The sequence below is a fragment of the Mustela nigripes genome, chromosome 4 (assembly GCF_022355385.1).
Source record: "Mustela nigripes isolate SB6536 chromosome 4, MUSNIG.SB6536, whole genome shotgun sequence".
NCBI classification, from domain to species: domain Eukaryota; kingdom Metazoa; phylum Chordata; class Mammalia; order Carnivora; family Mustelidae; genus Mustela; species Mustela nigripes.
Genome location: NC_081560.1, coordinates 67,852,442 through 67,877,310, shown reverse-complemented (window position 1 = coordinate 67,877,310; position 24,869 = coordinate 67,852,442). Strand labels below are relative to the sequence as shown.

Below are 24,869 nucleotides of genomic sequence, written 5' to 3'. Positions count from 1 at the left end.
AGAGAGAGAGAGAGAGAGGAGGAGGAGGAGGAAGCAGGTTCCTTGCTGAGCAAAGAGCCCGATATGTGGCTCAATCCCAGGACCCTGAGATCAGGACCCTGAGCTGAAGGCAGAGGCTTTAACCCACTGAGCCACCCAGGCGCCCACCACCCGTATTTCTAAGATGTATTTGGAGTTTTGTGACTGGTCTTTGAGATTAAAATGTAAGCATTTGGGGCGCTTGGGTGGCTCAGTGGGTTAAGCCTCTGCCTTTGGCTCAGGTCATGATCTCAGGGTCCTGGGATCGAGCCCTGCATCGGGCTCTCTGCCTGCCTCTCTGCCTACTTGTGATCTCTGTCTGTCAAATAAATAAATAAAATCTTTAAAAAACAAAACAAAGCCAAAAGAGTGGAGATGGAGAGAAGTGATTGGATTCAGGATATATTTTAAAAAATAAATAAATAAAATAAAATAAAATGTAAGCATTTACCACGTATCCCACCAAGCAGGGATTGGGGGTGAGGATGGGTGGACAGAGGGAACGGTTTTTGCTTTGGTTTTGCAAAACCAAAACCATGAAGGGAGCCATCTCAGTCTTTGTCCTGTTTCTGGTGAAGCTAACAAAGCTTTTGTTCACTTAGGGGAAAAAAAAAAATCAGACCCACGGATGGTATTGATGCTCCTCAGCTTTGAACAGTAACTCTGAATGTCAACACGCTGACTTAAAAGTCGGACAGAGACTGGAAAGTGGCTCTCGCTCCTGGAGGGCCGTTCTGGAGGTGCGGAAAGTTCCGGCTGACTGCTCACAGGTTCTCAGTAGCCTCGCCAGAGTCTAAGAAGTCCAAAAGCCCTAAATTCTGTTCAAGACTAGCTTTGTTCCCCCAATGATAGTGTTGGCCAAATACTACCAAATGTCAGATACACGGACATCTGGTTTTCGTATGAAGAAGGATCAGAGAAGACTAGAAAACACAATCGTCATTTCCTACCCGTTTCAATGCTCACCTTCCAGTGAAACTTTGTATTACAAAATGAGAATCTGTATGAATTCTCACCGAATGAAACTGCCTGGAGGACTGGGGATGAATAGAGGAAAACTATCCAAGCACTGGACTCTTTGCTTATCTAGGGCTAAAAGTCATTTCTTTTACTCACGCTGGATGTCAGCACACTGAAAATCAGGGTACACATGACCTTGAAGGGCCAGGAAGATATAACCATGCCAATAGGGACAAAAGCACCCTGAAAATGAAACATACGGAGTCCAATAATGACAATTATGACAGTCACTGACCACCTGATATACACAAGAGCAAACGACTCAACAGCTTTAAAAATAGTTTATTTCCTCCTTTACAAACACTTGAGCCTTCTGACGATTATGCAAGGCACCACAAATTAAATAAAAGCATGTATTATAATATATTTGTCTCACATGATTCAAGATAAATGGGACTTTAAAAGTGAAGAGGTGCCAACTGTGGGGGGGTTGGAAGGGCATGAAAGCAGGCACCAGTCCCGTGGGCACGTGCTTCCCACAGCATCTACTGCAACAGGCAGCGACCAGCACGTGTCATCAGATGAGCTGTGATCCAAAATTAGCACGTCCCGGAGAGGTGCTGTATCTCCCCCTGGGGTTTTCGGTCTATGGGCACAAAGTACTTCCCTAAAATACAAAGACTTCTCTCTAAGAGTCTTGGTACCACTAACAGAGTATGATTATTAAACATCTTCAATGTGGTTTCCATTACCAAAAAAAAAGTTTCACATAAAAGCTTCATAATATAATCCAGAAACAGAATTAGTACATGTTTAAAATCTGAAGCCAGGCTGGCAATTTCTGATCATTTTTTTTTTCATTTCTTACAGTGTTTTTTACAGTGATAAATATGCACCCATTTTCTACCAGCTGAAACTCCTTTCAGGAGTCTCTTTGAGACTATAATCCTAATCCAAGAAGAGCAGCTCAAACTTCTACTCAGACTTGCTCCTTCCCCAAATCACATTAGTGTTCACCAAATCCCAGTAAATGTCAGATACAAACCCAGGTCTGCGAGCAGAGGCCCAAAAGAATAATTATGAATAATTTCACGATGATGTGGTTAAGAAAACACACAGAAAATGAATGATTTCACCTTCTAAAAAGCCTCGACTTGAATTTTAAACAAGAGATGGAAGTGAAAGGAGAAACACTGTTTCTGTGGGAGACCAGGAGCTCTCCACCCCCGGCAGCACCCCTCCTACGGGCCTGCGCTCATCCCCGCTGAGGTAGATGTCGGCCGCTTGAAGAGAGGTAGGTAGAGTCCAAATTTGTTTTCAATCCCTGCAAATGTCGCAACTGCCAGTTTGTAGCCTCCAACATGATCAGGATTGGGAGCAGGCAGTACGATCCTGGATTTAGGAACTGGCTCTGATCCTACAGGTTTCCTAAAGGAAGAGAAAATTGGGTGAGAACCTGTTTTATCATTTTTTACCACGGTAAAAATAACATGCAAACGCTGTGAAAATCTTCATCACATAAAGGAGTTGTGGAATTCTAGTTGGTTGTATGTGTCCCCTGGAAATGAGTGTGGTGACGTGATTTCAGTATTTTCCTACATCTTGTTTATTTCATCAGAGCAATCAGAGTGACGTACCCTTCTTAACAGCGACTGAGTACTGGAGTTGCCGAACCTGGCTGTGGATTTAGCGGGATACTTACACGCCTCCGAAGTCAATGTAGAACCACTGCTGTAGCAATTCATATGTCAGCAAAGTTACACCAAACTGGGGAGAGGATCGGAACACACGAGCTTTGAAGAAATGGGGGAGCAACAGATATAATTAGATTTTTAAAAAAATTACCTGCTACAAAATGTTTGGTTAAGAACAAATTATTTCCCTACCACCAGCTCCTTTCCACAGAGCTTTTGGGCCTTCCTCCCGCAATATTTTCCTGAAGCAGTCCACTACTCCGCTGTAAGTGGTCTGGCCAGCCCGGGCGGCCACCTGTAATCGCGTCTTGATAACATCAGCAGGGGTCACCAAGGATGCCGCGGGCATACCTGCAGGAGACGCACCACCATCACAGTCTGGTCACATTCACACTATATAAAAATAACTGTGCTTTCAACTGCTGGCCGTGGAAAGTTAAGAGTCTGATGAAATCAAATGCCTCTTTTGCTGTCCTCTCTGGGCGGCACAGCCGTGACTACCTTAGTGACGGAGGCTGTGCAGACATTCCTCTCCTGCCCTCCCCCAAGCACCCAAGCAAGCTCTTTGGTACGGACTGTATTCAGTAATGGTTTTAAGGAATCATTTCTCCATAACGCTACTTCAACTGGAACAAACGGAGAAAGCTTTTCTTTTTTTCTTTTCTCTTCCCTGTCTAAATCAGAAACTTGCAAAGTTATTAGGTCCGATTTTCAGAGGTGAAGTTTGTTATGCATTTCCTCTTCATGCTTTTCTGTGGTTGCTGGCAGTCACACGAGGTGCCTTCTCGCACACATTCAACCACCCCCTATCCACCAAAGCCTAACCTCTCCAGTTACACCAGAAAAAAACTTTACTGAGGGCTAAGCAAACACTCTGTGTGTATGTGTGTGTTGGGGGTGGGAGAGAGGGTTGGGGGTGGTCACCAGAGATGGAGACTTCCACAGATAACAGTTCAGGATGCCTTTTTCCTAAAACTGACATCTCCAGAAAAAAAAAATATTTGACAGAGAGCTGAAAGTTTATACTGGCTGATAATCAATGAAAAAGGAACAACAACAGCAACAAAACCCTCCAAAAATTACCAATGGGAAATTTTTCTACAGTCATTTTATCCAAAATGGGGCAGCCCATGTTTAGATTTTTTAAAAGCGAGACTGTACTCAGAAGACACTGTCTCTTATGGTTTTATTACTTTTCCATTATGAACCTATTCCAAACCAAATTGGTCAAATGCAGATGCATAAATCTCCTTTGCTTTTTTTAAGGCTTAATAATTCTGTAAGAATTTCTGTCCAAACCGACGTGGTCTGGCTCACAAGTACATCTCATCCTTCTAACAGACAGCTTTAAAGTTACAGTGTGTGTGTGTGCGTGTGTGCATGTGTGTGTGTGCCTGGGGAAATCTGCATCACACGCGTCTGTATTTGTGTTACTAAACTGCATCTCTTCCTCTTCCATCTTTACTGAGCTCCTCACAAACACTCATGTTAAGTAACTGTGTTTTATGAAATACATCACATTTTTTGCATGTGAAAAAGCTCACTTCATATCCAGTGCTTCACTGGATAAGTCATACTGAATTTCCTATTAATTTGGAGGAATTATTTTAACTTTGAGCCAGGAAATTATCCTCCAATATAATGGAAGGAAACATGAAGAATGCTTAGAAACCCACTGTGTTCACACCACATTTTACTTCCTGGTTTAGAAAGAGTGTAGCAAGGCTCTCTGCTTTCAGCACATAGTAAAATCTTCCTTGCGACAGTGAGCAGGCATGTCAGAGGGACAGTGGGAAACACACAGGCAATAATGCGGGTAAAAAGTGTCCTCCAGTTAGTTCTCATAAGTAGTTCCTTGTTATAGAAAAAAGAGAGAAGTACTAGAGACAGGGAGGAAACATACTGATCATGAAATAAACATGCCAAAAGAAACGGGTGAGATGCTTAGTAAGTTGTCTGGCAAAACTAATTGGAGGTGGTGGTGGTGCTGTGGGGGGTGGGGGGATGGGGGCTGGAAATACAGCAGCCTGCCCAGGACTCTCATCATCTCAGCCACCCTCATCTTTCCCAGGCTGGCAACTTTGGGTCTCTCTGTGGATGGGGGACTTCTGGTGTAAGACTGGCCAAAACCTTGGAGAAGAGCCTCAGGCTGCTCCAAAGCATGGCCAGGAAAGCGGGATGCACCAGGAAGAGCCCGGCCACCAGAAATCTGTTGATTTGGGGGGTGGGCCAGGATTGGCAAAGGCTCTGGGTGAATCTGCCTGGTCTCTCCTGGCTTGCGAAAGGCCAAAACAACACTGATCAAGAGGTCTGGCTTTCTTGATTCCCAAAGATGGCAAAGCAAGAGTCGGCTAGAAAACAGAGAAGCTTCTTCTAGGTTCCTCAACAGCAGCCTGCCCCATGCTTCAGCGATGAAACAAATCGTGAGACCTTGCGGCTTACGTACTACACCTCTGGGACAAGAACCATCTGAGGTGCTCTCCAGCTCAGTATAAAACATAACCCTTTAAAGGGGGCCCAGCACCTAGAGAACAGAAGTTCATTTACAACAGAAAGCACAACCAGCAAAATACAACTGTGGGACAAGAAATCTGCAATTCTCACAAATATCCCATTAGCATTTGTCAAGAATGTACTTCTCTGTTTAGGGAATATGAAATTAATATTATTTGTTTTGGATCAAGGTTAAAAGAGTTTCACTAATTCCCTCCGTACCCTTATCCATAGTATCTACTTGATGGACCAGCTTCTAAGTGTCAAGCTTTGGAATAAGAAAATATCATGTTCTTATCATACTGTTAAGCTGAGGTTTTAGGAAACAAGAGTATGCTGATAATACAAAGCAGCGGACGGCAATACGCGGGGAGAAAGGATTTCGGTTTAAAATGGAACCAGAAGGTATGAGACAGAGATTCTCCCGTGTGCTCCCTCAGAAGAACGGAACTTAGGAACAGATTTGCAGAAGACAGATTTATCTCCCGGCCAGTGAACACCAGGTGGGCAAAGTCTCCCCATCCTCAAGCCAGTGAGCTTACGGCCTGGACGCTGGCTGGACCCCTGCCTCGCACTCCTGGCCCACAAACTGGCCTGCAGCATGTTCCGAATAAACTCGATTCCTACTAATCCCAGCTTGCCTCAGGCACAGGCTTCTCAGTGAATTTTCTTTTGTGAGTGTCAAATAGGCCTCTGTGCTTCTGAGCGCTATTTTTAAACCATGAATTCCATTTACTCTGACATTAATATTGCTAAACTTGCTTATTGTTGGTATTTGCCTAATGACATATTTTTTAATCCGTTCTCTTTCAGTTGTTCTAGGTCACTGTTTTCTCAAACTTCAGATGACTAGATTTCTTTTCACAACTCATCTAAAATAGGCATTTGTTTTTACTAGGGGCATTGAATCCATTCAATTGTGGCTGTAATTGTGGTTATTAGACTTACTTCTGCTATCCCATATTGTAGTTTTTATTTTCTCTGCTTCTAGTGGTTTTTCTTTTGATCGCCACCCTTTCCTAATTTAATTTAAATATTATACACATTTACCACATAAGCACAATATTTACAGTATGTACAATAAATTAGCATTTATTTGTACCCCTCACCAACAAGCCCTACTTATATTAAAATACATATACTAAAGTTGCCAGTTATTTAAATCTACTCTCAGGTGTAACTTTTACGTGTGCTGTTTAATACATCCCATATTTTTTTCTTTCTTAAATTTACTTCTCACTTTGCTTCAGCAATGTCTGTGAGGTGTAACCTTTAAGTTATGGGAGAAAACAAGCTTGAGGTTGCCCTCCCTCCAGAATGCTCGTGTGCTTAGGAATGCCATCAAGGTTCCAGATATCCTCTCCTTGATCTTTTGAAAGTAGCTAGGACTGCAGATGAAAAGCTGAGTCAAGGGGCACCTGGGTGGCGCAGCGTGTTACACTTCTGCCTTCTGCTCAGGTCATGATCCTGGGGTCCTGGGGTCCTGGGATCAAGTGCCGCATTGGAAATCTCTGCTCATTGGGAAGGCTGCTTCCCCCTCTCTCTCTGCCTACTTGTGATCTCTGTGTCAAATAAAATCTTAAAAAAAAAAAAAAAAAAAATGCTGAGTCAACTTTCATTACTGATTCATTCTGAGTCCACCTTTCGTATGACTTCTATCCAGGGAACTCCTATTAAACGGGTGTTGGACTTCCTGGACTAATCCTACGTGTGTCTTACATTTGCTCTTTCTTTTTTAATCTCTGTTTTTGCTCCATATTAAAGTTCTTGTTTTTGTTTTCCCATCACTTCATTTTCCAGATGTAATTTGCTATTTGAGCACATCCATTCTATCGTTCAGACCATTTATGGGTTTTTAGTTTTGATGATCCCTTTATTAATTTTCAAGAAAGCTCCTTAAGGGTTGTTCTTCTCAAGGGGTGCCTTGGGTGGCTCAGTCGGTTAAGCTTCTGACTCTTGATTTTGGTTCAGTTCAAAATCTTGGGGTTGTGAGATCGAGTCCTGCATCAGGACTGCTGGGTAGAGTCTGCTTAGGATTCTCTCCCTCCGTCTGCCCCTACACCCCTCTTAAAAATATGATAACATAAAAAATAAAATAAAGAAAAAACATTTAAAGAATGATTCTTCTTCTCAAATCTCTGCAGATCCTAGTTACAGTTCCTAAAAGTTCTCTTTCTTCTGAATTGGTTGTTTTCCTTGAAACTCCTCTGCTGTTCCATGTCTGAGGAACCCCTGGCTATCTCTTGATATTCAAGTTCAAAAATGGGCTGATTAGTGTAGTGCTAGTTTCTACCATCCCCTAGGGTCAGTCTCCTCTGCAGGCTCCTCTCCTGAGTAGGAGGGCTGGCAATGGGCTTTGTGGAATGGGGGAGGCCTGCAAACTAGGTACCAGGGGTGAGGAGGCCTGGTAGCGTTGGGACCTTCCAAATCTCTGGACTGTGGAGCACTTCATTCTGGAAGTAAAAGAAATAATTTTACATCCCTCTTGGGGACAGTTACCATTCGTTTCTTTTTTTATTTTTGCCATCTGCAGTGAAGGTCTGGAACCTGAAGCCTTACCCTACTTTCTTTAAGTTCCTTACACTTGCCCTCTCCAGGCAGGTGATGCTTTTCTTTGCAAAACAGCTCTGGGCTTTCACAGTCTGGATTCAGGTGCTGTCTGAAGCCCGAGACAAAGAGGAGCAGGGAGGACGGAGCCCCACCTTCCTGCCACGAAGGCAGCTCTTGCACTCCTGTGACAGATTTACCTGCAGGCCTCCCCAACGCTCGGTATTCTGTGACTCCCTCAGAGGTTACAGTTTTCCTGCTCTCTTCTTATATTAAGGATGGTTTCTCCTGCCAGCGTCCTGGGCCGTGGTACCCTCCAGTCCGGTTTCAGACTCAATATGCTTCTGTTCCCTTCCCAGGGCTGGGGCTAACATTTTCCAGTGCCAATAGGAGTTTTAAAAAATGTATTTTCTGACATTTTCAGGTATTCGGGACAAGAGGAAAGATGGATGAATATGCTCAGTCTATTACTTTGATTCAATCTCTCCATTACATTTTTTTGAGGATCTAAGAATTGCTTTTAAATTGTCTTAATCTTTATGTCCACATCATTTAACAAATTTGTGCCAACAGTACTTCTCTCCTAACTTAATCTTTTTAATACATTTGCAAAAGCGTCCTGACAGTTACACATATTTAGCAATTCACTGTCGTATATTGAACAGCTTTGAAAGATACTCCCGAGTTATAACTTAGTCTAAGCTGACTTACCCTTTAGCTAATCACTGATAATTAAAATCGCCTGGTATGATGAAGCTCTAAAATTTGAGAAGTACTAGATATCCTTTATTTGGGACTATCCATAAGCCATATTGAAATGCTCTTTGTGTATCAAAAAGCAACATGTTTATTACAGGGAATTAAACCTTAGTTTCTTAACTTCAGGCTCCCTGCTTCAGCTCTCACCTTCTGACAAATGAAGTTATGTTGGTCAATGAACACAAATTCAAATATCAATTAGGCTTATTCTATCCTGTGAAATACTGGAGATGTTCCCAGTATTTAGATAGTCCCAGTTTGCAACCAGATACGTAAATCTAAAAACAAACAAACAAACAAAAAAAAAATCAATATTCTCTAGATTTTGAGAACTCAACAACCACCCCTATTAAAATATTGCTAAAGCACACATAGACCAGTGTGGAACCGAGAGCCCAGATATGGACCCTCAACTCTATTGTCAACTAATCTTCGACAAAGCAGGAAAAAATATACACTGGAAAAAAGACAGTCTCTTCAAAAGATGGTGCTAGGAAAATTGGACAGCTATGTATAGGAGAATGAAACTCTACCATTCTCTTACACCATACACAAAGATAAACTCGAAATGTATAAAAGACCTCAACGTGAGGCAGGAATTTATCAAAATCCTACAAGAGAACATAGGCAGTAACCTTTTCGACATTGGCCACATCAACTTCCTTCAAGACATGTCTCCAAAGGCAAGAGGAAACAAAAGCAAAAATGAACTTTTGGGACTTTATCAAAATCAAAAGCTTCTGCAAAGCAAAAGAAACAGTCAACAAAACAAAGAGGCAACCCACAGAATGGGAGAACATATTCGCAAATGACACTACAGACAAAGGGCTGATATCCAAGATCCATAAAGGACTCCTCAAACTCAACACTCAAAAAAACATAATCATGTCAAAAAATGGGCAGAAGACATGAACAGACACTTATCCAATAGAGACATACAAATGGCTAACAGACACATGAAAAATGTTCATCATCATTAGCCATCAGGGAGATTCAAATAAAACCACATTGAGATACCACCTTACACCAGTTAGAATGGCCAAAATCAACAAGACAGTAAACAACAGGTGTAGGAGAGGATGTGGAGAAAGGGGAGCCCTCTTACACTGTTGTGGGAATGCAAGTTGGTGCAGCCAGCCACTTTGCAAAACAGTGTGGAGATTCCTTAAGAAATTAAAAATAGAGCTACCCTATGACCTTGCAACTGCACTATTATTTACACCAAAGATACAGACATAGTGAAAAGAAGGGCCATCTGTACCCCCAATGTTCATAACAGCAATGACCACAGTCGCCAACTGTGGAAGGAGCCAAGATGCCCTTCAACAGACGAATGGATAAAGAAGATATGGTCCACATATGCAATGGAGTAATATGCCTCCATCAGAAAGGATGAATACCCAACTTTTGTATCAGCATGGACGGGACAAGAGGAGATTATGCTGAGTGAAACAAATCAAGCAGAGAGAGTCAATTATCAGATGGTTTCACTTACTTGTGGAGCATAAGGAATAATACAGAGGACATTGGGTGAAGGAGAGAAGAAGGGAGTTGGGGGTAAATTGGAGGGGGAGATGAACCATGAGAGACTGTGGACTCTGAAAAACAAACTGAGGGTTTTGGAGGGGGTAGGGCGTAGGGAGAGCCTGGTGGTGGGTATTAAGGAGGGCACATATTGCACGGAGCACTGGGTGTGGTCATAAACAATGAATCTTGGAACATTGAAAAAATAAAATAAATTTTAAAAAATATTGCTAAAGCAATCTAACCTCAGGTCAAACAGAATTTTTAGAAACAGATAGTACTTACTGAATAACTGAAATTGCCATCAAAATATAGATAGCATGATCATATTAATGAAATCCCAGATCCATCTTTTTTATAATACAATTGCTCAACAAAAATTATATGTATTCTGGGTAGGAGCACAACTTAAATTTAAAATTATATTTTATATAAAGACACACATAAAAATAGTGATGAGACATTTGTGTTATAATACAAAGTCAGTGGTATTCATTGCGCTTATTTTGAGATAAGCTTTTCTCCTTTCTCTTAATGACACAGCTCCCTCCAGCTCTACCTCCCAGCATTCTGAGCCTGCTCCTCCTGTATGTCTTCTCCCTAGGAACTGGCTTTGGTCTCACAAGCATCCACAAAAGGGTATGTGACCCATCTTCTATCCAACAGCCCACACGAGGGCATTTCTGTGCTCAGTGCCCTTCTTGCACTGGGCACAACACATGTCTACACAGAAGTCTTCCTGCCCTTCTCCACACAGTGCAGCAATCTGGCTGAGCCTGCAGGGCAAGTTCGACCCTGAGCAGCTAGCTGGTTGTCCTGCTTCCTCCTTTGACATCCATTACCTGCTTATCACTAGATAAAGTTTATGTTCATTCTGTAACAAAATTACATTACTTGTTAATTCTCATATATTTAGGGGCATTTTTATTTGGATTTTAAGCTGAATAGTCACTCACAAATAATGAGAGATTCACATCTTCTTTTCTAATATTTGTACCTCTCACTTGTTCTTTATTTTTACCATATTGACTGGAACCTCCCAAATATGCCTGAAAAACAAGGGTGATAGGTACATCAAACTTTGACGCTAATCTTTTCTTTGAAGGAAAAAACCAACCACAGTCTGTCTTGTATTCTCCTGCCCTACAGGGAAGAAGATGGACAATAAAATGAAAAGAAGCATGGCGGTCAGATCCCAAATGACTCCCAATGACCTTCACCTCCTATCTTCACACCCCTGCCTCTATTCAGTCTCCCTGATGGGTGTGACCAAGGGGATGGTGTGGAAATGAAGGAGTTAAACTTCCAGGGCTTGGTCACTCAGGACATGGCAGCTACTGCTTTGCCTTCTTTCTGTCTTTTTCTACCTACCCTTCTCTCCAGTCCCTTCATCCCTCTCTGACCTGGCTCTGGGGGGCCACCATGTCACAACAACACCACTCACAACAAACAGTGAGCCCTCTCTGCCAATGGCCTTGTGACTGAGCCACCTTGACGGAGTTCTCTGCTTTCAGTCGAGCCTCTGGCGGACATCGTACCTGCAACCTCATGAGAGACAGACTCAGCTAGAGGCACTCAGATAAGCCACTCCCAGTCCACAGAAACCGTGAGAAAGATGATCAATGCTTGCGGGCTTTGGGGTATCTGTTAGGCAGCCGCAGATAGGGAATAGAGAAGTTATCTGAAGAACCACTCTGAAAGATAGTGAGATGGCAGCAGGGCTACAAGAGCAGGATGCTCCAGTTCCAACTTCCGACTTCCAAGGATACTGTGGTAATGCGTTAAATAAAAATGGTCCGGGCGCCTGGGTGGCTCAGTGGGTTGAGCCGCTGCCTTCGGCTCAGGTCATGATCTCAGGGTCCTGGGATCGAGGCCCGCATCAGGCTCTCTGCTCAGAGGGAGCCTGCTTCTCTCTCTCTCTGCCTGCCTCTCTGTCTACTTGTGATTTCTCTCTGTCAAATGGATAAAAAAAAAAATCTTAAAAAAAAAAAAAAATGGTCCTACGGTTTTACCAGCAAAGTAACTTTAGAGATCTATTTCTCTAAGAAAAATGTCCCAGAATAGGGAAAAAAGTCTTTAAGCACAAAGATTTTTTTAAAAATAATATAATGTATTTAAATTTTTTTAAAAAAATTTAAGTACCTAAGATTGAGAGTTAAATATGCAGCAGTTAAAAACTAGGTTTATAAAGTCTTAAAAAATATGTATTATTATGTATTATGTATGTGTTAAAAATACTTATGTGTCAGGTACTTTCTTGGATCTTTACATTTATTAATTTATGTCTACTGATCTCTATAATAAGCTTATGAGACTAATACTACTCTTCACCCCATATGCAGATGGAAAAACAAGCAGAGAGGGGTTACAGAACTTGGGCAGATCACAGAAACAGGAACTTGAATCTGCCTAGTCTGGCCCCACAGCAATATGCCATCAACCATTTTGCGGTGCTGGCTAACGGTGCTTCAGTAATGAAAGTAAGTGAAAACCACATCTCCACAGTGTGATTGTAACTCTTAAAAACTAAGCAACTATGCAAATTAAAAACTTAGCAGAAATGTTAAATAGGGATTATTTTACAGTCGCAGAATAACAGATAATATTTTCTTATTTATCCCTTCAATTAATTTCCAAATATTTTATAATTAGCAATATTATTTTCCTAATCATAAAAGTAACAGAAGGAAGAAAATAAACCTTAAAGAGAAAAAAATCCACTAGGAATTTCTACAGCTCTGGTAGCATGGATTGCTTAGAAAATTCCTACCCGGCGATGAAAACTGGTTGACTACCTTTCTCTAATGGAAGACGTAAAGGCGCTATTTTTGTGGGGTGAGGAAAACTCAGCTGTGAGAGAGTCCTAGACTTTGAGCTCTAACATGTATCTTCTGTTCTCACAACCGATTTCTGGGTAAGTTACAGACAGACTCTCTTGGATCCGGCATCATACTGGCGAGTACTTCCCGAGAATTTACTGTGTGCTAGGCACGATGCAAAGTCCTCCACACAGGTGTTCCCACTTGCACCTCCCAGACTGGCTCGACAGTTGGCACAATTACCGTCTCCATTCACAGCGATGGCTTGAGAGGTGAGGTAACTGGTCCACCCAGCACACTATTGAGTGGTGTGGCAGTTCTTCCCAGTAGGTCCTACCTCATTTTCAGTAAGTAATTTATCTTGTGCAATGCACAAAATGCATTGTACTGTCATTTTTGGTTTAAAAAATACTCACTTATGCACATGTAAAGGACATATAAAAGGATATAGTTGAGCAGCCAAGAAAAGACAACCCTGCCTCACTGACCAACATCACTGCCTTGCAAAGAAGGGGATTACCGAAGAATTAAAGAGGAGCTTGCTGGTTCCTGCCTTCAGGGGCTCCCAGGCTCCAGGCAGGTCCACAAAACAGCAAACAACTTCTCAGAGCAGGGGGTTGTTCTCCTGAGACTCAAGCTACACATCTCTGGAGAACAACGCCAGTATCAGAAACATTTGGACCCAGGCATCCCACGACTGCCTTAGGGTTTGTTAACTCATTAAATGTTTGCCACCACCTAGAGAGCAAATCCGGATTGCTAGAGCCCTTAGGGGAGCATCAAAGATCCAATGGATTCCTGCAGTGACCATAATCAAATCTCCTCTGGGAATTTACATTGAGATGTAGAAGCCCTCCCCAGTCCTCATCTATTTTTTTGTTTTTTTGTATTGACATATTCACTGTTTTGTTGTTGTTGTTGTTGTTGTTTTTGTATTGACATATTCACTGTAGCACACAAAACAAGAGCCATTTCCCTCTGGGGCTCAATTTACATATCCTGGCCCTGTAACACAGCTAAGAGGAATCCGGTATGTCCTCAGGCTGAGACTTACTGATTCTACTGTTACTTTTATCTAAATAATAATTACTGCTGGGATGCTGGGTGGCTCAGTGGGCTAAGCATCTGCCTTCTGCTCAAGTCATGATCTCAGGGCTTTGAGATCCAACCAGCCTCCGGCTTCCTGCTAGGTGGGGAGTCTGTTTCTCCCTCCACCAGTTTGTGCTCTCTCTCTCTCTCAAATAAATAAAAGCTTTAAAAAAATTAATTAAAAAGTTATTAAATAATAACCACTGCTTAAATTCTGGACAAGCATTTATGAACTATTTTGGTTAGACACCTTTAAGCACAAGTATTCAAATTTTTTAAAAACTTCTGGCTGAACCATTATCACCGTTTTGCTGTGAAGCAAAACTATGAAAGAATACAGAACTTAGAATTCAATAATACCACAAAATGCACCATATTTTAATGAGCCTTTTCTGGAGTTAAGAAATTAAGCTTGCCTAATCTAATCTGCCAGAAGATTAAATTCTTCTCCTTTCTTTTCAGTAGCTATTCAAAGCAATCTACAGCTCCCTCAGAGGAGCCCTATCAAGAATTGTAAGTAAGAAATTCCAGGGCAGTGACATGGGAGGGGCCTGGGGCAAGCAGAGCTCTGTGAGGGCCACTCACCAGCTATGGCGCCAGCCAAGAGCAGGCTTCCGGGACTAATCTGCCCGTCTTCATTTGCAAAGGAAGCCTTCACATGAGCATAGCACGGGAAGTAGATGGCCGAGAAAGGAATGTCCCGCAGAAAGCATGCTTTGGCACCCTGTACATTTGAAAAGGAAGAAAAACCACATGAAACACATATCCCATTGAGAAGATCAAGCTTTTCTGGAACTTACCTCAGAACAAAATATTCCTGGAGGAGACTGAGTTTGTACTCACAAGCTGAAAGGGGAACAGAAAAAAATAATCCAAATTCTTCAAGTAATAAATCTGAGGGTTTTTTTTTTAAATAAAAGTAATTTTATTGTGTGGTGTGAGCAAGAAGGGGATAGTTCTCATATATTTCAATGATAAGACTCCAATTTAAACACTTTTGTGGGGCACCTGGGTGGCTCAGGTCATGATCCCAGGGTCCTGGGGTTGAGCCCCACATCGGGCTCTTTGCTTGACAGGGAGCCTGCTTCCCGCCCCCCCACTGCCTGCCTCTCTGCCTACCTGTGATCTCTGTCAAATAAATAAACAAAATCTTAAAAAAAAAAATAAACACTTTTGGAACTCTGCCTACAACATCCTTTTAAATTCCATGTCACTCACTGGCATTTCAAGGAGTATCTGTTCTCAGAAGATGGGCAGTTAACAACCAAGGTACCCTCTCTGTTTACATACTAGGAAGTAGACAAATTATATAGGTAGCAGGGGAAGAGGTTTGTTTTTGTCTTGTTTGAGATTCTGATGAAAGCATTGGACTCCTTCCCAGAAAAAATTACACATATGTAAAAAATTATATACCTTTTTAAGGGGTTCATGGATCCCCTAATTTATTCACATACTCACCCTTCTCCTCTAGGGTATGAAACATTGATAAATGCTTGTTCTAAAGCTTTAACATATTTACAATAATTCCCACCCATTTAAGAGCTGTGCATAGAGCAATTAGCAACTACAGCAAAGTCTTCAAATAATTTCTGGTGCCAAAATAATGCACGGAGGGGCCTTGAGAACTGGTGTGTGCCCAGAAACGTAGCATTCTAATGAAAACCACGAGACACATACTGTGTCTCAGGAAGGCTAAATGGGAAGGAAGTCACCCCTTTTCAACACCTAATGATTTAGTATCATTTCTTTCACAGATTTCTAATACCTAAAAATTTCCACTAAATTGAGAGATTCTTCAAAGAAAATAATGAATCCATCCAGATTCAACAGATCTAGCCGAGCCCAGTGAATTTAGTAAGGTTGAATGATGTTGGATCGCGGGGATTTTTGCTTGAAGCTAGGTTCCACTCTGTCAAAGTTCCTAACATGACACATCTGTTACCATAGCCTTGGCTTTGTGACACCACCATTACACTCCTGACTCAAACTGAGACTGTGGGTAATAAAACCCCTAGTCTTTTTCATATGAACTACCATTAACCTATGGATACTGTAACTTCATTAGCTGCCTTAAATAAATAACATAAGCAGGGCTTTGTTTCATCCTGGTAAACCTTGTCCTAGTTTGGCCCATCCTTCTAGCCAGAACAAATGCTTACAATCTGGATTCTGTCTTGCTCACTCTTCCTCAACCTACCCATGGATGTATTAAAATACCTCTGTCCAAGAACACCTGGGTGGCTCAGTGGGTTAAGCCTCTGCCTTCAGCTCAGGTCATGATCTCAGGTTCCTGGAAAAGAGCCGAGCATTGGGCTCCTCTGCTCAGTGGGGAGCCTGCATTACCCCCCGCCACCTCACACCTGCCTCTCTGCCTACTTGTGATCTCTGTCAAATAAACAAATCTTTTTTTTTTTTTTAAGTTTTTATTTATTTCTTTGACAGACAGAGATCACAAGTAGGCAGAGAGGCAGGCAGAAAGAGACCAGGCTCCCCACTGAGCAGAGAGCCCGATGCGGGGCTCGACCCCAGGACCCTGAGATCATGACCCAAGCCTAAGGCAGAGGCTTTAACTCACTGAGCCATCCCAGTGTCCCAATAAATAAAATCTTAAAAAAAAAAAGATACCTCTGTCCATTCTGTACAGATACTCAGAAAGGAGGGGGGTGGATCTACATCACGTTCTGCTGATCGACCCACACTTCTGTATCTTGTCTACCCCCAAATGGTTAAATATCTAACTGAAAAGAAGAACCAAAAAATCCACCACACCCAAATTCCTCCTTTTATATATATGTGCAAAGGGTACCCAGGACTATTATTAATCTATCAGCTGCACATTTTTTAAGGGTCACACTACTGGCTCGCTCAGGGGACAACCTTGGAGGCAGCGCCAGAGGCAGGTGCAAAACTCAGGACAGGACTCTCAAATCCTTCCACTTCCCCCAGCTTTTTCCAGGGGGAGAAAGTACAGCAGAACATCAGGATCCATGCTCAGCGTCCAGTCTTTCCCTTGGGATCAGTTCATATGTAGGGGGAAGACCCTCACCAGCTGTTTCACTACATTTACTTCCTTTGCCTCATCTGCCTGCAGACCTTCCGGTAAGTTCTGCTAGCTTACTCTGTTCAGGAGATACTCAAATTAGATGCCAAAGAACCAATTCAAATGAAGATCAGTTGAGATCTTCATGCACCACTCCCTCTATATAGTAAAAGACAGACTGCCGTATTACTGGCTTTCTAAATAGATCTCTTTGGAGTCATCTTTTAGGCTGATAAAATTCTTCCTCCCACAAATCTTGCTTTTTACTAAATCTATTAGTTTTTACTTTTAACCTCATCTCCCAAAATCTTCACATCTAAGAGCCAAACTTCAGTCTATTGTTTTGCTGGTAATATTTTTCCTTTAAAATGTTTCTCCCCCTTGATTATAGAATATTAACTGCTCATCACAGACAACAGAGAAAAGCATTAAAAATTTAAATTGCTTAAAATTGCTTAATTTTCACCAGCAGAGAGAACCAATGCAACTGTATATGCCTTGGAGCATTTCCTTCCATCAGTAAAATTAGCAGCTATTCCATAGCTGGGACAGTCATTCTGTGATTCGGAGTTATCCTTTTCTTCTCCTTCAATTCGTGGTGTATGGTTTTGTGGGGGTTATCTGGGGGTGGGAGTGGGGAGGTAGGGACTTGTATGGTTTAGCATCTCCTTCATTACTTAGCCATTTTGCCTAAATTTCCTTTCTATCTGCTGTTTGCAAAACTGTACAGCCATCTTTGGTCTCGGCTGTCCTACGAACCAGGGCTCGTACCCTCACCCTTCTCAAAGCTTTGTAATGCCTTCACTTGCCTACCTTCCTCTCCTTGGCCAGCCTGGCTCCTCTCAGGTAACGCTGCGCAATGCCCCACTCATCTGATCAATCAAGATAACCCAATCACCCTGCAACGACCTTGAGGATGGCTAAGCTGGGAACATCAACTCCTTGAATAGCACCTCTTTATTCACTTAAAGCCCAAATAGCACCCTTTCCACAAAGGAGTCTTTCCTTTTTTTATTTTACTTATTTGTCAGAGAGAGAGAGATACAGAGCACAAGCACAGGGAGCAGAAGGCAGACAGAGAAGCAGACTGCCCACTGAGCAGGCAGCCCAATGCGGGGCTCAACCCCAGGACCCTGAGGTCATGACCTGGGCCGAAGGCAGAGGCTTTAACCCACTAAGCCACCCAGGCGCACCAGGATGATTCTTTAACTAGAGGGCAGACAGGGAGTGAATTCCACACACCTCTACACTGTCTGCACTCCCTTAGCGCTGTTCTGATTTTCTTCGTGCTCTTCTATCTGCCTCTATTAATGCTGCCTATTTCACAGAGTAGGCACCGAGGGCCAGGGAGCAGGGGCTAGAGAACACTCAGCAAAATCTGTGGCTGTCAGCTTGTGCCTAAGGGATGTTCTGGTGACACTGACTTGACTCCACCAAGTCACACAGAAACAACGATGATCAAAGCGACACAATTAAAAAGAGAAACCAGAGGTTTTGGGATACATGGTCAGGCTCCTACAAGGAAAACTAACCCATTTCTTGGAGAATTATATTAGAAACCAAAGTCAAGCTTTGGTTTTCAAACAAAGATCTCTAATTTGTTGGGGACGATGTAATAGAACTTAGGAAAAAGTAGTTGAGGATTTTGTACCGGAATATGAATATTTAAAAAAAAGGAGAGGAAGTCAGATGCTTATGTGGCTTCAAGATGATTAGGAGGCCACGGGAAGAAGACATGATGTGAAATTAGAAACCTCCCTGTGACACCGAAGAGTAAGGCCATGGGAAGCCGCAGGTGGGTTTTCCCAAGAAGGAATACTCCCTCCTGTCCTGAAATCATGACAACAAATCCTGCATCTGTGTAACAACACATGTCTAGTAAGGGGTGCAACACGTTTAAGATGTCTGAAAACACTCCTGATCCCTGAGAAGAAAAACGGCCTGATGAAAACACAAGTGAGCAAACAAACAAAAAGAACAAAGCTAAGGAAAAACCGAAGATGCACTGTGAACCACCACGGGAAAAATGGGTCAGGAAGACTTATTTTTCCTACCTGGAATCAGACAATGTTGTCAAGTAATTTACACATGTTAGAATGAAGATCAGACCATGAAAGAGGTCACGGGTTTCTGATTATCTGAGAAAAGGGAGAAGGAAAAGCCCAGGAAGAAAGAAAACCTGTGGGGCCAGGGGCTTAAAAATAAATGATAAAACCACAAAAGTCCCGAGGAGGTGTTGGTGTCCCAGCCTCTCCTGGCGTCTGCTCCCCTGCTCAGGCATCTCCCTGCAGCAAATCCCTCTGGGGCATCGGGAATCGCAGGCATCAAAGCCCAACTCCCCAGGAGAGCTAAAGTTGCAAAAGGTTGGAGAAAAAGACTTCTTCCACTGCCCCCCCCTTTCCTTCCCCACTACTTTCTTCAGGTCCACCGCACATCAGGTCCACCGCACAAAGGCAGGTGCCAATTTGTAAGGCTGCCTCCGGCGACACCTGACCTGTGGCTCCCGCACAGTGAAAAGGGAAGCAGGATGTGAAAAAAGGCTTTCAAAGTTCCAACAGTGAGAATTTTTCTCTCCACGGTGAGTACCCACTCTGCAGTCCCACATCACGTCACGGAACCCGTCGGACTTGAAATCCACTTGCCCCTCGCCTCAGCTCTCCGAAGTGCTCAGGGACAACATTCCGTGCTGCCCAAGAGCCTGCGTCAGCAACACCGAAATCACTACTCTAGCCATTAAAAAATTAATCAATTACAAAGTGTGTGCCACCTTAAATAAATCTTTAAATGTTCTTGCCCTATAGGAAAATCCCCACATTTTCCTGCCTTCCATCTTTCTCACTGGTTCTCTGGGCAACTCTGCCCTCAAGATGCTCTCTGGTCAGCCCTACATTTCCTCTCTACACACAGTAAAATCACTTGGGGGAAAATTCATAAACACAAAATGCAATAATCGAATCTCTTGGTATTTATTAAAGCACTTCTCCAAAGAGGGAAAAAAAAAATTTTTTTTTAATGTCCTTTTTAACAAAAGGCCCACTAATAACAGACAGGAATGAGAAAAGGCATCTGAGGGGAGACCTATATATAAATAAACTAGAATCAAAACTCAAACTAGTTTACTTCTCCACCCTGGCTCCATTCATTCTGTATCAATCTAAGGCCTCTTGTCATCATTCTCTCTTCGGAGTCTAGGCCAACTTCTACAAGGCTTCGTCTCACTTAACCTCCGGTTAATCGTCCACTGTCAGCATGGGCCACTCAGGCTCAGGGACGCTGGCCACAGTATTGCTGTGGCCAAAGAATTATGTTTTCTGCTTCACACTTTTTTTTTTTTTTTTTTTTTTTATGTGGACACTGGGGAAAGCCCAAGGGAGCTTAATCAGTTCTTAAGTTGCTAGAAGCATCCACTCAAGTTTACTCCGGCAGCTCTGTCAGGCATGAAATTGTCAAAAGAACACAACAGGATTTCTCTCTCTCTCTCTCTGCTATCTCCAAAGGCTCTTTTTTTTTCCTTTAAAGCTCTGCATCTTGGATGGTATCACACCTACCCAATCAATCTGAGGAACAAAAAACAAGCCTCAAGAATGACTGCTGATAAAGGAGTTGGGGCAGTGCAGTCTTTTTGCATGCTAATTCCTGCTTCTGCGAGCTGTACCTGCAACCGCAGCTCCAAACAGAGTATTTCCCATACAGGGGAAGGTAATTACACTCACAAAGGCACCTCTGTGTCAGGGCCGGGCACCAGGAGCCAGCAGGTCTGGGAGACGGAGGCTCAACAGAGACTCCTGCAGTGAATGCACATTGTCTGGCAGGGGGTAAAATGCCAGACAGAGGGACCTGCAGCATTCAAGACAACAGTGGTGCACCTTGTCTGGGGACGTTATTTAATGCTTCTGGCACCTGTAGTCAGAGCCACCCCTCCTTTCCTACCTTACAGGTTTAGAATTTATTTGGCATGTATAATTGTATATTTTGATCCTGGAGCTACAAACAATGGGCAGCATGTCAGGTCTTGATCCTTAGCATTCCTCTTGGTTTTTCCCCAGTGAGTTAACCCTTGTATACACAGCCTGGCAGCACCTCTCCTGCCCAGTCAAGGGAGAGTGAGGCCCACGTGCCTGGGATTTGAACAGGGTGAGTTTCAGTATCTTGTGGAGAAAAAGCACTGGTGCCAAGACCCGTTATGAGATTGTGTCACTGGTGTTAAAACCAAATGACCCAGCCAACAACTGGAGACTTGATATCGGTGACACTGAAATTACTTCAATTTGAATATGAAATATCAAAACCTATTATTTAGTTTCTTTAGTCTGGGGACTTTCAGGATACTGGCTTCTCCTTAATTTCATTGCAATTCTAACCAAAGCATCTTGGAGACTCAAGGGTTTTTTCTTTTTTTGTTGTTTTGTTTTTGGTAGGAAATGCCACTCCTGTGTTGGTTCTAGTTCTCTACTGTTCTATTGTACGCTGCTTTGCCATCAAGGATGCTCACATTTAGACAGGCTAGAAATTCAGGAAGTGGCACAGAGTTTTATTACATGGAATTGTAGTCTCTGAGCACGTCGCCTTCACAAAGCTAAGCTATCATGTCCCACCTTTTCAGTTTTCCTTTCCTTTCCTTTCTTGCCTTCTTTCTTCTGACATCTCCCCACTATCTATTTGCAAGGTTCAGACTGTTTTTACTCTAAGCGTTTCTACCCTGGAAATCTTAATATATGTATTTACTGTCTTTGTTATCTCCTTCCTCCTGTGTAATACATTCATTTTATACAACTTACATTATAAGCAACCCCCCATCTTGTCAGGTACTTTAATTCTAGCTTTAAAAATATGAACAACTGTAATTACCATCACACATATATTTAAATTGACACAATGCTATTTAGACTAAACATATACCACTCTTTGCTCCTCATTCCTTTCTACGTCTCCAAACTGTCATCTGAATCACTTTCCTTCTACTTAAAGTACATTCTAGAATTTCCTTTAGTAAGGGCCTGTTTGTGGTATGCATTTTCAGTTTTGCTAGTCTAAACAATGTCTTTATTTTATCCCCGTTCCTGGAAGACACTTTCACCGAGTATAGAATTCTAAGTTGAAAGGTTTTTCCTCCACACACTGAAAACACTGTGCTGATGTCTGGCTTTTACTATTCTGGGTTTTTAAGTTGGTTGTCAGTTCAACCATTCTCCTTTGGGGGCACCTGCTGTTCCTTCTGGCCATCTATGGACTTCCCGGAAGTCTTGGTATTCAGCAGTGTCACTGTGACATCTTAATCTGGATTATTTTTATTTATCCCACTTGCGATTTGTTGTGCTTCTGAATCTAAGGACTGATAGCTTTTTAATGGTTCTGGGAAATTTTTAGATATCATCTCTCCTTTCCTTCTAGTTTCCTTTTATACTTATGAGGCCAGCTCATACTTTCCTCTGTCTCAATCTCTCTGTTCTGAGTCATTCCCTTATGTTCTAGTTCACTAATTCTCTCTTCAGCTATGTTTAATCTGTTCTTAAAGCCAGAATTTTGAAATGTTTGGTTTTAAAGTTTAATCATTATAAATATTTCATCCCTTTTAATCTTTTAAAACAAATAAAAACATTCATTTTATATTTCTGATAATTTTGAAATTTAAGTCTTTGTAGGTTTAAAAAAGCTGCCTGTTGTAGGTTTAAAAAGCTGCTATCTCTTCTTAAAGTCCCTTGTTTCCTTGTGTGACTTGAGATTTTAGACTATGAGCTGTTCCTTTTCCTTGGAATAATATCTGTGGAAACTCTGAGCTCTGGGCTGAAGGTGACCTTTATTTATTTGTTTATTTTAAATTCTAGTTATTGTTGACATACAGTTCAATATTGGTTTCAGGAGTGGAGTTCAGGAGTTCATCATTTACATATAATGCCCACTGCTCAGCCTAACAGATATGAAGGTGGGCTCCTTTCAAGAGAACTTGTGTTTGGGGGCCCCTGAGTGGCTCAGTGAGTTAAGTCTCTGCCTTTGGCTTGGGTCAAGGTCTCAGGGTCCTGGGATCAAGCCCTGCATCAAGCTCTCTGCTCAGCAGTGAGCCTGCTTCCCACTCTCTTTCTCTGCCCGCCTCTCTATCTACTTGTGATCTGTCAAATAGATAAAATCTTTAAAAAAAGTAAAAAAGAGGGGCACCTGGGTGGTTCAGTGGGTTTAGGCCTCTGCCTTCGGCTCAGTCATGATCTGAGTCCTGGAATCGAGCCCCACATTGGGCTCTCTGCTCAGCAGGAAGCCTGCTTCCTCCTCTCTCCCTGCCTGCCTCTCTGCCTACTTGTAATCTCTGTCTGTCAAATAAATAAATAAAGTCTTAAAAAAAATTTTTAAAAATTAAAATAAAAAAGAGAGAACTTGTGTTTGTTTCTGTCAGGTACCTAGGGGTACTACCAATTCAAGACTTTGCCAGCTTGAGAATTTTCTTAATCACCTGAGAAATAGAAATTTAACAATGCAAACCTATATGAGACAAGCTTAGAATTCCAAATTATTACCAAGAGTGGGTCTTCCCCTCTCTCTTCTCTCTCCCTCCAGAACCAAAGCAATTTTCCTTATAGTCCAGAGCGGTAAAAGAGAGCATTTTAATTATACCCTTACACAGAAGGGTTGGCTTACAATTATAACCCTTTGAAGTCCAGCTTTATGGAAGAGGAATTTCTTTAGGACCAGGAATTAGATACGGCAAGAGTAGTCCCTAAAGTAGAGACGTGAAGGACGCAATCAGTCACAGGACTGCTCAACAAGCTCAGCACCTGACAGTAAGTGCCTTGCTTGCCCACCTGAGTTATACCCTTTTCTTTTAGACTTAGCACTCTGGGCAGTATGTGGCTATCCCCTGGGACATCAAGAATTAATACTCAAGTTCAGGTGTTTGGCAAATGCCTTGAAGGCCAAAGCCAGCCAGCCTTAGGGTTCTGCTTATCTCACCTAAATTTTTGCTTGATACTCCTGACTAACTTATGAATCTGAAAAGGCTTTTACAAAATACACTAAAGTATATTACCCAACATTTTTTATTGTTTTCAATGGGGTGATCAGCTCAAACATCCTATCTGCCAATGGTCAGAAACCCTATGAGAACCTACTGCCTTAAAGAGATGTTCAAGCTGGCTTGCTCTTGATACATTTCTTTGACAAGTTTCCTTCAAAATGTGCATTATACACATAAGACCCCCTGATAATTCCTTTTTCACTTTTTCTCCTTGACATACACTCAATGGAGGCCATCTCTCTTGCACTGTCAACCACTACGGCTGATCACCTAGTCAAGCCTGGTTATCATCCTCATGTTCTACCTTTCTACATGCAACTAACTTCTTGAAGAAAATGACTTTTCAGAGAAGAAGTAGACTGTATTAAAAAAACAAAAAACAACAGTCAAAATGTACCATCTATGGGACATCTGGGTGGCTCAGCTGGTTAAGCATCTGCCTTCAGCTCAGGTCATGATGACTGGGCCTGGGACTGAGTCCCACATAGGCCTCCTTACTGGGGCGGGGGGCGGGGAGGGGGAAGAAGTCTGCTTCTCCCTCTGCCTGCTACTTTCCCTGACAAACAAATATTTTTTTTAAAGTACCATCTTAATATGGATCTATATCTGAATTCTGCCACTTCCTACCAATGGCAGGACACTGTTGGAACAAGAATACAGGCTTTGGGAGTCAGAAACCTGAGCTCAGATCACTGCCCTGCCACTTAGCTATACATTCTCAGTATTTCTGTACCTCAAATTCCTCATCTATTAAATGTAACTTCTTAGTGACACGAGAATTTAGATCCAATGACTAGCATAAAGTACTCAGTATAATACTTAGCAAAAGGAACTTCAATAAAAGGTGATGATATAAAGGTCACTACCATTAGCAATGAAAAGCACACTGTCCTGTTGCAGCAGAAAATGGAAATAGCTAATAT

General features: G+C 42.3%; 1 protein-coding gene across 2 annotated transcripts in view; it reads right to left on the bottom strand.

Annotated features, from left to right (window-relative positions):
* Window positions 1–1,304: 1,304 nt before the first annotated feature.
* The window catches only part of SLC25A13 (solute carrier family 25 member 13), a 180,805-nt gene continuing 157,240 nt past the window's right edge, over window positions 1,305–24,869 (bottom strand). For both annotated transcript variants that reach the window (XM_059396811.1, XM_059396812.1), the window contains exons 15-18: window positions 14,489–14,627; window positions 2,865–3,023; window positions 2,681–2,771; window positions 1,305–2,406 (exon numbers count right to left, since the gene is read on the bottom strand). In XM_059396811.1, coding sequence (XP_059252794.1) covers window positions 2,220–2,406; window positions 2,681–2,771; window positions 2,865–3,023; window positions 14,489–14,627 — 576 coding nt within the window. In that variant the 3' untranslated portion in view covers window positions 1,305–2,219. The remainder of the gene's footprint in view (window positions 2,407–2,680; window positions 2,772–2,864; window positions 3,024–14,488; window positions 14,628–24,869) is intronic.